The 13,720-nt window shown below is 41.3% G+C and overlaps 1 protein-coding gene across 3 annotated transcripts in view; it reads right to left on the reverse strand.

The window, feature by feature from the left end:
* The window catches only part of SNRK (SNF related kinase), an 85,526-nt gene that overhangs the window by 16,924 nt on the left and 54,882 nt on the right, over positions 1-13,720 (reverse strand). For all 3 annotated transcript variants that reach the window (XM_073569055.1, XM_073569047.1, XM_073569062.1), the window contains 3 exons: positions 3,133-3,274; positions 1,584-1,796; positions 1,293-1,427 (listed from right to left, as the gene is read on the reverse strand). In XM_073569055.1, coding sequence (XP_073425156.1) covers positions 1,293-1,427; positions 1,584-1,796; positions 3,133-3,274 — 490 coding nt within the window. The remainder of the gene's footprint in view (positions 1-1,292; positions 1,428-1,583; positions 1,797-3,132; positions 3,275-13,720) is intronic.

The following is a 13,720-nucleotide window of genomic DNA, read 5'->3' on the forward strand; positions in this document are numbered from 1 at the left end:
GTCTCTAGAGGCTCGTATAGAATGGTTATGCCAATCAGCAATCACTAATGGGCTGCTGCGCTCTCAATTCCTTCGAACACCTGAGGTTCGTCTGAAGGTAGTAGGAGCACAGCAGCTCAAAACTGGAGACCCCGCACTGGTACAGAACGGAATATAGCATATTTTCCATTTTACAAGGGGAAATACGGTTTTTAAGTAGCATTTTTTTCACATAGTGACAACCCTTTAAGTTGTTCATAGACACAAGCTATAAGCTGGAAGAAAAAAAAAAAAAAAACACCATCACCACTTTGTAGAATAAGATACAAGTGGAAATCCAACTGATCTTCGTTAAACCATTGGTACGTATGAGAGAATCATCATCCAACCACTACAGATATTAGCATGCAAGCAAACCAAGCTAAATAGATGGATCCATCAAGAAAAATCTAATGTGTGTGGTCATCCAATATTGGTAAATGTAATGCAGTCATCTAGGCAGCAATATTCTAATTCCTGGCAAGACAGCCTAATTATGGTATCCAAGTTTGTGCTGCACACATTGCATGTAGAAGAACTGGAGACTAGATTAATAACTTATTTTAATGGGATACAATGAATGATTTCGCAGCAAAAACTTGATTAGTTCAAGTTGAAATAGGGAATGGGTAGATCAATCCTGTATTATTGTCTCTCCCAAGGATGGTGCTTTACTATTTCATCAATGGAGGTCTAACTCCTCGTAGCCCTGCAGATCAGATGTTTAAAAAGGGGTCTACTTCAATGTTTTCTAGGTACAGTTTCGCATCATCGATATAACTTCCCATGGGAACGGTGTCTGAAAAGTCAGGCCCCGGTCTTGCTCTACAACCATCTATATTGTAGGTCGGCTGACACAAGGTGAGGTTTTAAATACTAGAGGATAGGACTCTCCTGAATCAGTACACCTTGTCGCAGTGGGATGGCTTTGACACTTTTTTAATGAAAATTGTGTTAAGTACTCTGATTTGTAATACTACTAGTTTCCTCATTTGCTGTAGGGTATATGCTCATTTTGTTTTATATTGGGTCTTGTCTGTTAAATGGCCACAGTGAACATACTCATACACAGTGCATGTATACCTATATGCCCTGGCTCATTTCTTTGGTTTAGTTCTGTATTTAGTAGTCACAATTCTCATGAAGTGACACTTGTACTAAAGACTTTTTAAATAACGTATTTGAAGGGGTGCTGGGAATTGGACCCTCTGATCTAATATTTACGAGCTACCTAAGGACACACCATCAATTTATTTTGATACATAGATCAGTACCTAAATTGGGCCTTGATGTTACTAGGACTGGCAGACCGTGTTTGAATCTCCTTTTCTTGCTTCTCACGCAAAATTCTCTCAGCCAACAAGAAGTATGTGGCCGTAATGTGGTTGTATTTATTGGTTTCCAAGGCACTGAAATTATAAAAACAAAACAAGGTATCAAGCCATTTTCCATGCAAGACCCATACAAATTAAAAAACTGAGTTATCTGTGCTGTGTAAAACAAAACATGTTCAAAATTCAGCTCAATAATAAAACATTGGTGGGAAATGGGTAGAAAGCACTTACTCCACAATGGCATCTCGATCAGCTATGTCACCCAAGACCATCCTCTGTATAATGCTATTGTGTTCCTCCTCGGAGAGGTTTTTATAGGACACTAGAGGAATGTTGTATTTTGTCGCAGGTGATGGATCAACTCCTTGCAGCCAAGGATGGTTTTCAATTTCCTCTAGAGATGCTCTTCTTTTAGGATCTCTCTGGAGCATCCGTGTGATCAGGCTGGGAATAGAAGTGACGAAGCGCAGTTATGGTAAAGTGAACAGACAGAAAACACATACGTACATATCCAAGCGGTATACCAATCTTCTATATTAGGCTACATTCACACACCTGAGTGTGTTACCATCCGAGAGAAAAGGAACACATTTTTATCTTAGGTGTCATCCTAGTTGCATCAGTTCTTTTTTTCCTTCCCTTTTTTTTCCCAGTGAAAGGAAGACACCTTTTTTTGTTTTATTATAAAATTGGTTCCTATTGCATCAGTTAAAAACTCATGAAATTTGGAAGGAATAGGACTAGCTCTGAGTCTTATGGACCAGAGATATGGACCTGTCAGAGATCAACCTGAAATTTAACGAGTAGGTCTACTTTAATGCAGTTAGCAGTTTGCACTAATAAAAATAATTTAAAAAACACTAAGGTAGCCAATGTAACCATTACTCTCTATTGAGACTTATTACTTGGCTGCTAAAATGTAAAAGAATTGACTGCATTAGTATTAGTGACTCCTTAAAATGTTTTCTTTAGCCAAAGCAATCTTCAAAAATCCATGAAGGCAATGTCCCATTATATCCAACTACTACAGGCTTTTGTAAGGCTGGTTTCACATTTGCTTACCTGTGCACAGCGTTTGATCCGCATAGACCTGCATGCGTCATGTGTACATATCTTTAACATGGTGTACGCAGGGGCATGCGTTTGCTTGCGGATGCGTACGCATGCGTCGCTTCACAGTGTGCGGCAGAGTCCGGCGAACGCAACATGTTGCATTTTTGAGGCGTCATATATGTGCAGGCATGCACATGCAGATAAGTACGTAAAAAAAAAAAAAACAACAACGCATTACTGTCTATGCATACGCCTGCGTTTGATACGCATGCATTGCTCAAAATGTAAATAGAAATCCCATGAGACACACCCATTGTTGTCTGGTGTCATATCGAACGCATGCGCATAAATGCAAACGCATGCAAAACCGCATACAAACACATGCTTTTTTTCCATCATGCGTAAGATGATGCGCATAAAAAAGCGCTGCGTAAACATGCGTTTGCGGATGATACACTGCGGACTCAAACGCTAATGTGAACCTAGCCTTAAACATCCATTGTTGGAGGACCAGCTAAGAAGTATAGTACAAAGTAATATGTAACATTCTGATACCAGAATAATGGGCCATAATGGTAGGTAGGGTGTGATCCCTTTCCCAGATCGTCTCAGTAGGGCTGATATTATAGATGACTACTGCTCCTGGAAGCTAGTTTTTTATTAATCTGGTACTTCATATGATATGGAAAAAAACAGAAGTTCCCCAAAAAGAAAAATCAACACTTACTCTTTACACCCTTTGGACACATGCTTGGGTACAGTATATTTACAGTCCATGATCATCGTCAGAGTTTCACTGTCATTGGCTTCTTGGAATGGAGGCGTCCCACACACAAGCATGAACAGGATGACACCCAGACTCCAAATATCTAAAATGAGAACAGGACAAAAACCACACATGAGCCTTTACAATACCAAACTATGCCTTAATATCAGCCCTACAACTAGTCTCAAAATACACAAATCACAACTTTCATGGTCTATTGGTCGCCCAGGATCAAGGCAGATTAGTAAACACTTTTTTTTTTCTAAAATAAAGGAATCCCTCTGACAATAAGAAACCATAGAAACTGTTTTACCCAACCAAAGATGGCAGTTGAGAAGACTTCAAATAGTATGACCCCCATAACAGACCCTGATCTTCCAAGGTTACTCAGCACTAATAGTTTACGGAGAAAGCGAGGGGCATTAGGCTTCCATAGGTCACAGAAGGTCACCTTGATGGATTACTTTGCAAAAGGGGAACATGACAAAATGTGAGCAAGACTATATTAATCATAATTATGTACTGTGGCTTTTTAGGGTCTCTGAAGTTAAGAATGTCAACCCAAAAACAGGTACACAGGATCTATGTCAGCATAATACACTTTTCCTAGTGTAGGGAAAAACAAGTGATGTGATCCTTATGTACAAACCCAAAGTATGAAGAGAAAGACTGGCTTTTAGTTTGGTCCCTGGCTGAAGCAATGCATACTGGAAAGTGAAAGAAAATATGTTTCAGCACCTATAGTGCTGGTAGAGTCATGATAAAGACAAGCCGCCCACTCAAAAAGCGTATGGCAAGATACAGAGTTAGAGATTCAGAACAATATTAGTTATTTGTGCCATAAATGCATTTTTAACTTGTAGTGGGAAGAGTGTTGTAAAACAGGTTATGGCATGGCCAAGTAGTCATGAAAATATATCAAGTCGTCATATTATAAAAACTAGGAGACATTACAAAGATTGACTTTATATGACAAGAAAAATAAGAAATATCTGTTTTTGTTATCTTAAGGGACATCGAAGGAGCAATGTAAAGAGGAAGTTCCACTTTCTTATATACACATCTTGTAAGTCAGCACAACATGTGGTGTAACATCATCATAAACAGTATGTTGTAATGCATTTACGCACATACCCAAAAGCCGCCCGTGGTACAGACATAGCACAAATAATGGCGTACACGGTAATTGTAATTCTGAAGGCGACAGAGGCTCACAAATGAGCTAAAAGGCAACATGGGGCCCTTAAACTGTGTCCAACATTTGGCATTTACCGTAGGCCTAGCAGTTCATTTTACTACTCTTCAGATTCATTCACACTACAATACAAGTCTGACTCCAATTTCCTTAAATGTGTGTGGCATTTCCAAGAATTTTCTTGTATGTCTGAATGGAACAGCATGTTTTTCATTTATAATGAATCGCAGGATTCAGTCCTAGCGCCGGAACAGCAGTGCAGAATGCACAATGAGGAGATTACACAACGATGGCGCCTGGGCAGCAACGCATCTTAAGCAGCAAATACATTTTTTTTTTATTATTATGTAAATTAATGATAAAGCATACAGCAATTTTCCCTCTTATAATATTTACAAAGGCAAAAAAGAAAAGAAAAATGTAGCTGGTCAGCATGTAAAGCTCAAAAACTAAAACAAAATGGTTTCAGGCCTCATTCAGATGTCAGTTTTCACACATACATGTACCATCTGCATTTCCCAGAGTTAGAATATGTACCCATTCTAGCCTAGGAGACTATTCACATGTGGTTTTTGTCTGGTGAAAAAGAAAAAAAAAAAAACAACCCACCAACCAACAATCTAAGCAGTCTCTCTCAGTCACCACGGGCTTATCCTGAACACTGGACTTCAGCAGAAAGTCCGTGTTTGTTGTTCAAGTCCAAACAGAGACTATCCGGTACGAAAGTCAAAACATTTCTGTCAGGGTTCACCCAACTCTACAGGCTAATAATCCATTTTTTTTTTTTGCCAAATTGTTTGGTGTTCTGCCACCATTCTTTGCTTCTTATCTGGTTGGTTCGGTCTTTGTCAGGGACGCTTTACACCCACCTTACACTGTTGATGCTCCGGCTTTTGATCTATTATAAAAAAAAAATATATAACATACACACACCTAAAAGTGTTACCATCTTTGAAATTGTACCAGAAATTTAAGTATTTTTCCCAGAAAACTATTGCATTTACACGTATTGATATTCACATTTGTTTATTTCCTTTGTGTTTATTGGAATCATACCAAAAAAAGGAAGAGGGAAAAAAAAAGGTAAATTGGACAATTTCACACAAAATCCCAAAAGTGGCCCAGACAAAATTGCTGGCACCCTCAACTTAATTGGTTGTACACCCTTTGGAATAAATAACTGCAATCTATAAATTTCTAAACCCATCAACAAGCTTCTTACACGTCTCAACTGGAATTTTGGACCATTCTTCTTTGGCAAACTGCTCCAGGTCTCTCATATTTGAAAGTGCCTTCTCCCAACAGCCATTTTAAGATCTCTCCACAGGTGTTCAAAGGGATTTATATCCGGACTCATTTTGCCACTTCAGAACTGTCCAGCGATTTGTTTCCATCCATTTCAGGGTGCTTCTTGAAGTATGTTTGGGGTCATTGTCCTGAAGGAAGACATGACCTAGGAAGCAAACCTAAATTTGACACTGGGTGCTTCACAGTAATACAAAATCCTTTTGCAATCTTCAGATTTCATGATGTCTTGCACAGTCAAGCCACACACTGCCAAAGGCAGCAAAACATTTTTGAATATACACCATATTTGACTGTAGGCACGGTGTTTTTCCCCCACAAGACACTTTCCCAGGAGGATTTTTGGCTTACTTGCGTACATTTTGGCAAACTGTAGTTTAGCTTTTTTATGTCTGTGTGAGCAGTAGGGTTCTCTTGAGTCTCCCTGCCATAGCATTTAATTTCATTCAAATGTTGACGGATAGTTTGCGCTGACACTGATGCTCCCTGAGCCTTACAGAACAGCTTGAGCTTCTTTGGAACTTGATTGGGGCTGCTTATACACCATCCGCACTATCCTGCGTTGCAACTTTTCATCAGTTTCTCCGCCGTCCATGTCCATGGAGATTAGCTACAGTGCTATGGGTTGTAAACTTCATTATGTTGCACACTGTGGACAAATCAACATCAAGATCTCTGGAGATGGACATGTAATCTTGAAATTGTTGATATTTTTCCACACAATGTAAAGATTGAGCCAACTTCTCCCCTTTTTATCATGTTTCAGGTGTGATTTTCACATTGCCCACACCTGTTACTTACCACAGGCGAGTTTGAACGAGCATCACATGCTTGAAACAAAGTTTTTTTTTTGTTTTTTTTTTTTTTTTTTTTTTTTACAAACAATTTTGGAAAAGTGCCAACAATTTTGTCTGGCCCATTTTTGAGTTTGTGTGAAATTATGTCCAATTTTTATTTACTCTTTTTTGTGTTTTTCCAATACACACAAAGCAAATAAATGTGTATAACAAAACATGTGTAATTGCAAAACATTTTCTGGAACAAATTTCAAAAGGTGCCAGTATTCACTTCCCTTATCATTTTACCTATTTTATAACAATACAACCTGTTTAAATATTTTTGTAATCCGACTTGAGTGTGATGCATCAGCACTAAATACTCTAAATTAGTGAAGTGAGAAAAATATAGACAAATTAAATCTATGGGACCAAACAACTAAAAATTGGCATGTGCATATGTATTCACATATTTTGATATGAAACCCCTAAAAATTTTTGATGCAAGAAATGTCCTTAATTAGGCTAGTTTCACACTAGCGTTTATTCGATGCAGCGCACGGCGCCGATAAGCCCCGCCCCCTGCCGGCCCCATCCGGTCATCGCCGCCTACTATCGCACATGGATGCTTGCGATCTGTGCTCCCCATCTTTATTTAGCATAGGGTGAGCAGATCGTGCGCTGGCCGTGCGCTAGTAGGATTTTGGCGTGCGCTGCGCATTTTTGAAGGTGCGCCGAAATGCAACATGCTGCGTTCGGCGCACACTGGCGCACCTTCAAAAGTGCGCAGCGCACGCCAAAATCCTACTAGCGCACGGCCAGCGCACCCTATGCTAAAGATAGGGTGCGCAGATCGCAAGCGTCCATGTGCGATAGTAGGCGGCGATGACCGGATGGGGCGGGCAGGGAGCTGGCAGGGGGCGGGGCTTAGCGGCGCCGTGCGCTGCGTCGAATAAACGCTAGTGTGAAACTAGCCTAAGTCACATGCTTAGTGAAAGGAAGTCCACCTGTGTGCAATCTAAGTGTCACATTTCTATCAGTATATACACACCTTTACTGAAAGGCCACCATGCAGATCAAGGGGATCTCCAAACACGTCAGGATTGGATTATAAAAAAAAAAAAAAATCCCAATCTGTGATGATCCCCCGGAGCACCATCAAATCCATTATCAAATGGAAAAAACATGGTACCACAACAAGCCTGCCAAGGGATGGCTGCTCCCCAAAACTCTCAGCATTGGCAAGGAGGGCAATAAACAGAGGCTGCACAGAGACCAAATGTAACCCTGAAGGAGCTGCAGAGTTTCTAAGCAGAGACTGTAGTATCTGTTCATATGACCACACCACAATAAGACAGAGTTCATAGAGGTGGCCTTTATGGAAGAGTGGCCAGAAAAAAAAAAAAAAAGCCTTTAACTTACAGGCAAAAATTGTATAGCTCGTACTGAGTTTGCCAAAAGACATATGGGAAACTTCCCAAATGTGTATGGAGGAAGGTGCTGTGGTCAATTGAGACCAAAATTGAACTTTTTGGCCACCGAGGTAAACGCCAGGTCTGGTGCCTAACCAATACAGCTCATCACCCCAAGAACACCATTCTCACAGTGAAACAGGGTGATGGCAGCATCATGTGGTGTAGAACATGGAGCAGTTTTGCCTTGAGTAATGGGCAAAAATCCCAGTGGCAAGAAATGGAAACCTCAGAGACTTATTCAAAGCAACTTGCAACTGTAACTGCTGCAAAAGGAGACTCAGCAAAGTATAGACTTTAGGGGGGGGTTAATAGTTATGCACACTGAAATTTTCAGTTATTTTGTCCCATTTGTGGTTTTCTACATAATGAAAAGAAACCCAAATGTTCACAGTTGTAGAAATGTTCTTTACATGAGCTGATGCAAACAAAAAAAAAAAAAAAAAATGAAATTCCAGTTTGTGAGGTAGCAAAACCGAAAAATGCCAAGGGGGTTAATACTTTCACAAAACTCTATATTACATATACACAGATGCCATCTTGTTGGTACAAATGGGCACGCGGACAAAGTAGACAATGGTCGGTATACTGATGAAAAGTTCTTGTATGATTAAGAAAGTTTTGCCATCCCCCCTTAAAAAAAAAAAAAAAAGAAAAAAGTGAAGAGGTGTAACAAAGGTACAACAAATTCCTCTTAAAAGGGACTCTGTCAGCACAGAATCACAGCTCAATAAATGCTTTTGTTGAATACACCAAGCAGTGGGCCAAATTCCTTACGATATGGATGACAGATTTGGTGTCCTACTTGTGTACCACCTCTATTCCAGAAGGGGCTGGTCTCTTCATCTAATATAGCATGTAAAAGCGTCTTTTTACCCAGTCCATAATTAAACTGGTCATTTTTTTAAGCTGGAGAAAGTTGTACAGATTGTGACCAATTCTCCTAATTCTACAGGTCACAGTGAATGCGGCCGATGTCTTCATTCCTTGTAGATTGTGTGCAGGGATCTGGCTCTTCCCATTGTAATATGTGATACTGTTATATTGTCTATACATGTCCCTGCTTAGCTGTAAAGTGCTACGGAATATGTTGGAGCTATTTATATTAGGGAGGTCTCCTCTCTCACAAGTGATGTGCTCTCCTATTAGCCAAACATCACGGCATTTGTTTTTTGCTGCCATTAGATTAGGAGTTTGGACCTGAATATCTAATACGCTACTCAGAGAGGGTGGCATATTAGGGCACAGAGACCCACTAAAGGAGTACCAAGAAGATAATCTCTGTGCCACAAGTCAGCTCCTATGGGCCAGGAAGAGGCCAGTGTCTACAAGTACAAACTATGCGCATAAGTAACAAAAGAATTAGGAAAACTCATGCTTTACCAGAGAGCACACGGCCCTCAGCACTTCCCAGGATTCCATCTGCTGTGAGACCCCTGAGGGTACGGCGTACCCCCCCAAATATCATTATTTACACGGTTGAGATCTAAGGCCTGAGCGTGGGTGGAGATTAACAATGCAGTATACATGTTACTCATGTGGAGTTTATCACAGGATTATATTCTCATTACTACACATCAGCAAACCAAGAGTCTCATGATATTCTGGAAGGCTGGAAAGAAGTTTTCAGCAGAAATACTGTTCTAAAATTAAAATGTTTCCACTGGAAAAGAAAATAATGGCCATTTTCTTGCTTATTAATGTATCTCTGCTATTTGGACAAGTCGCTGTCTCCTAGGATCCCAGTCACTAAAATTAGATCATAAGCTTCAATGGGCAGGGAATGAAATCTTCTAGATACAGTACAGCATTGTAAAAGAAAAATAAGTAACCTCTAAGGCTGCTTTCACATATCAGTTTTTTGGCGTCAGTCACAATCCGTCAGATCTCGCAGATTATGAAAAACTGATGCGATAGTTCCGGTTCTTCGCCGGATCCACTAGCCGAAGCCGTAAAAAAAAAAAACAAACAAAAAAAAAAAACGGTTCCGTTGCATCCGTTTTTTCATCCATTTGAGTGATCCATTTTTAAAAACTGGAGGAAGTGAGTCTACACGGAGCTCCGAGTTTCTGCTTTCATTTTCTGGTGAGCTGGCTTCATTTTCCATTTCTTATACCATTTTTAAAAACTCCCACACCCACAGACAGATTGACAGATCAATCCATAGATATATCTCTAGATAGCTAAGAAGGGGCCATGAATATGGCGCCCCCCCCCAGCTACAAATACCAGCCCACAGCTGCCCCAGAAATGGCGCATTTCTAAGGTGCGCCAATTCTGGCACTTAGCCCCTCTTTCCACTGCCGTGTAGCGGTGGCATATGGGGTAATAAGGAGTTAATGTCACCTTGCTATTGTAAGGTGACATTAAGCCCGGTTAATAATGGAGATGCGTCAATAAGACGCCTATCCATTAATAAAAATGTTAAATAAAAAAACAAACAAAAATAAAACATAAGAATGAAGTATTTTAAGGAAATAAAACATGACACATTTATTCAAACTTTTTATTTTACGCCTATCCAGTCGAAGCCATCCTGCAAAAAAAAAAAAAAAAGAAACAATATACTCCCTGTCCGATTAATACTCCAATTAATACTCCAATTATACTCCCTGTGCCATTAATAACGATTGTCCCACGATGATCTCCCCTATAGAGCTGTCACAAACCGCTCTATAGGCCTCCGATGACACTGACTGGAGATAACCCTCCGGCAATGTGTCATTGGAGATAAGTCTCTCGCTTTACGGCACTACAGCATGAGAAAATTCCATGCTGTAGTGCCGCAAAGTGACAGGTGAACTCAGGTGACCTGTCGGCGGCGGAGTGATATAATGCAGAGGATAATCTCCGTCATTGTATCACTGGAGCCCCTGGAGTGCGGTCGCATCAGCTGATGTGACAGCTCTCCATGGGAGATCGTTGTGAGACAATCGTATTAATTGGATTACGTCGGACACAGAGTATATTGTTGGTTAATTATTTCAATTTTTTGGAGGTAAGTGAGGGCTTCGGGGATTAGCAGAATATGGCGAGTATGAACTATATATGTGTGTTTTTTTTTTTTACATTCAACACATTAGCCGGATGATGGGACTACTACTGTCCCATCATTGGCTAATGTGTCAATCACTGTCAGTGTAGCAGGTATAGCCCGATGGGACTTTTAGTCCCATCAGACGATGCCTGCATACACACACACACACACACACACACACACACACACACACACAACCACACACACGCAGGCCCCCCGCACACCCCCAATCAGACCCGCATACCCCTGCACAGACCCGCCACATAAATAGCCCGCACACACCATACAGGCACACAGTGTCCACGCATGCACAGTTAAAAAAAACGGAATCAGTCACCGGATTCCATCATTTGTCGGACAGTGTCGGATCTGTCGCCCATAGGTGCACATTCTAGTAAAAAAACGGACAGCAACGGATCTGTCGCTGTCCGGTTTTTTGACGTGGACAAAAAAACGTTCCTATGTCCATTGTCTCCGGCCGACAAACAAAGAATTTGACGGATCCGTCGAACGATGGATGAAACGTGTGGCCATCCGTCGCTAATACAAGTCTATGTGGAAAAAACGGATCCAGCGGCATCAGTCGCCGGATCCGTTTTTTTCAAAATTCGCTGGATTGTGACTGATGGCAAAAAACTGATATGTGAAAGCAGCCTAAACTTCCATCACTTAAGTGGTAATACTGAGAAGACATGCAGCAACAGAAGAACCTATGAGAATGGAGCATATTTAAAGCAGCACTCCAGCGGGGGTTTGGCTTTTTTCAGTGTTGTAGTGGTGCCAATTTAAGTTCCTTGACCGCAGTCTTACACTCTGCCTCTGACGCTCCGGTCCCGAGGTCCCTTCATGTGACCTGAACTTCTGACTGGCTGGAAGTCAGAAGTTACATCACAAGCTCTCAATGCCAGTCTACGAGAGCCAGAAAAAGGCGGTCCTCGACTTGTATTGCAGTGACCTCCCGGCACGCTCCAGCAAACATTGAAGCAATCCACTAGGTCACAAAAGGTGAAGATGGCAGCAGGTAAGTATCACAGGGGCAGGGACCTCACATTAGAAGCACCCCTGCAGCGGTAAAATAAGAAAATTAACAAGACACTGGAGTGGTGCCTTAAAGAGACCTTTGCATTGTATGCATCCTCTGGTGTTCCTCCTCCTAAACGCTGTGTAGCTTGGCACCCGGTTGTTACCATTCCAAAGTGCAACCGTTGTCCATGGCTTCTTTGTTCAGGGGGTTTTAAATTTGGTGCGCGCAATTGATCCTTGTATTGCAATTGCCGTCTTATTGGAGCACACATGCAGTTGGCATTTCCGGAAGATGCTTTGAACTGTGGATTGCTCATCCTCTCAGCCATATGCTAATCCTTGCTCCCTTACCTTATTAAATTTGTGTATATAGAACAGACTCTTAGCATATCTCCACCATTACCTCTGAGGAAGCCACATCCTGTGGCGATACATGTGGGGCTCCTGCTCATCATATCACTACTGCCACATAAAGGTCCCATCATTGCATGGCTTCACCTTTTGGCTGACGGTCATCATTTTCTGCCCTGCATTTTTCTCTAGCCCACTTCTATTTGGTCTATTAGAAACAGACTTGAATACTTACTGTTACTGATTGCTCTGAGTCGCATTACTATTTTGGTGCCTATTACACATATATGCATATATGAGTATTTTTTTTATTATTTTTTTTATTTATTTTTTTTTACAGCTGATCGCTGGTCTCCCACCTGTCACACGCAGCGATGCGTGTTGGCCAGCGGGAGACCAGCGACGAAAAATATGTCCAGAGGTTTCTTGCAGCGATCAGCGATACCGGCAGGGGGGCTGATCGCTGTCACACACAGCGATCTCGCTGGTGAGATCGCTGTTGTGTCACAAAAGTTGTGACTCAGCAGCGATATCGCTAGCGAGATTGCTATGTGTGACTCCCGCTTAAAAACTCCAGGGTTTTCTACATTTATACCGCTTAGTGTATCATTGTGGGATACCTCAGCGGGCACATTGGAGGGGTGATGGTCATTATATGGACACATCCGGTGGTGTGCTTGAGCATTTTTTGGGGGGGGCTTTTTAATTGTTCATTATGTAGGTCTTTGTCTGTTCATGTTGAGTAAATAAAAATGTGATTATATTTGGTGAGCCCGACTGCTTTGCACACTCGTTTTTACACGCTGTTCTCCATAGCAGGCATCAGGTATTGCAGCTTAGTCTAGACTCACTAAGCTGGCCCTTTATTTAGATCACTTTGGGGTATACATTGTGCCAGAATGAGCAGTCATCTCATTAAGAGTTAGCCACAGAAAGTAAGTCATTGACTACATATTATTGGGATCTATAGAATAAGATGACAAATTGATAACCCCCTAGGAGTTTGCATGAATCAATTCACAGAAGCTGGTCCATCAGCCACATCAGTACTCCGCAGTCGCTGGATGAGAGCCCGGAGGTTTACCTCCTACCTCCCGTCATCCATGACTCTCCTTTAGATTAGCTGGCATAGCATGACATCATTGTTGCGGCGACATGTGATGTCACATGAGGCTGGCTAATCCAAAGAATAGACCTGCGAAAGTCAGCACGTAGAAGATGAACATCAGGTCTCCTGTCCAACGACCACAAACTTTTCGATGTTCAGCTATGCTCAAACTATTAGAAGAAAGGCAATACGGACTTTAAAAAAAAAAAAAAAAAAAAAAAAGCTTGAGTATGGGAGAATAGCTGGAGTGATTGATAGATGACCCTAGATTATAAAGACAAT

Source organism: Dendrobates tinctorius, unplaced genomic scaffold (assembly GCF_039654945.1).
Source record: "Dendrobates tinctorius isolate UK_male_01 unplaced genomic scaffold, ASM3965494v1 ptg000005l, whole genome shotgun sequence".
Taxonomy (NCBI): Eukaryota; Metazoa; Chordata; class Amphibia; order Anura; family Dendrobatidae; genus Dendrobates; species Dendrobates tinctorius.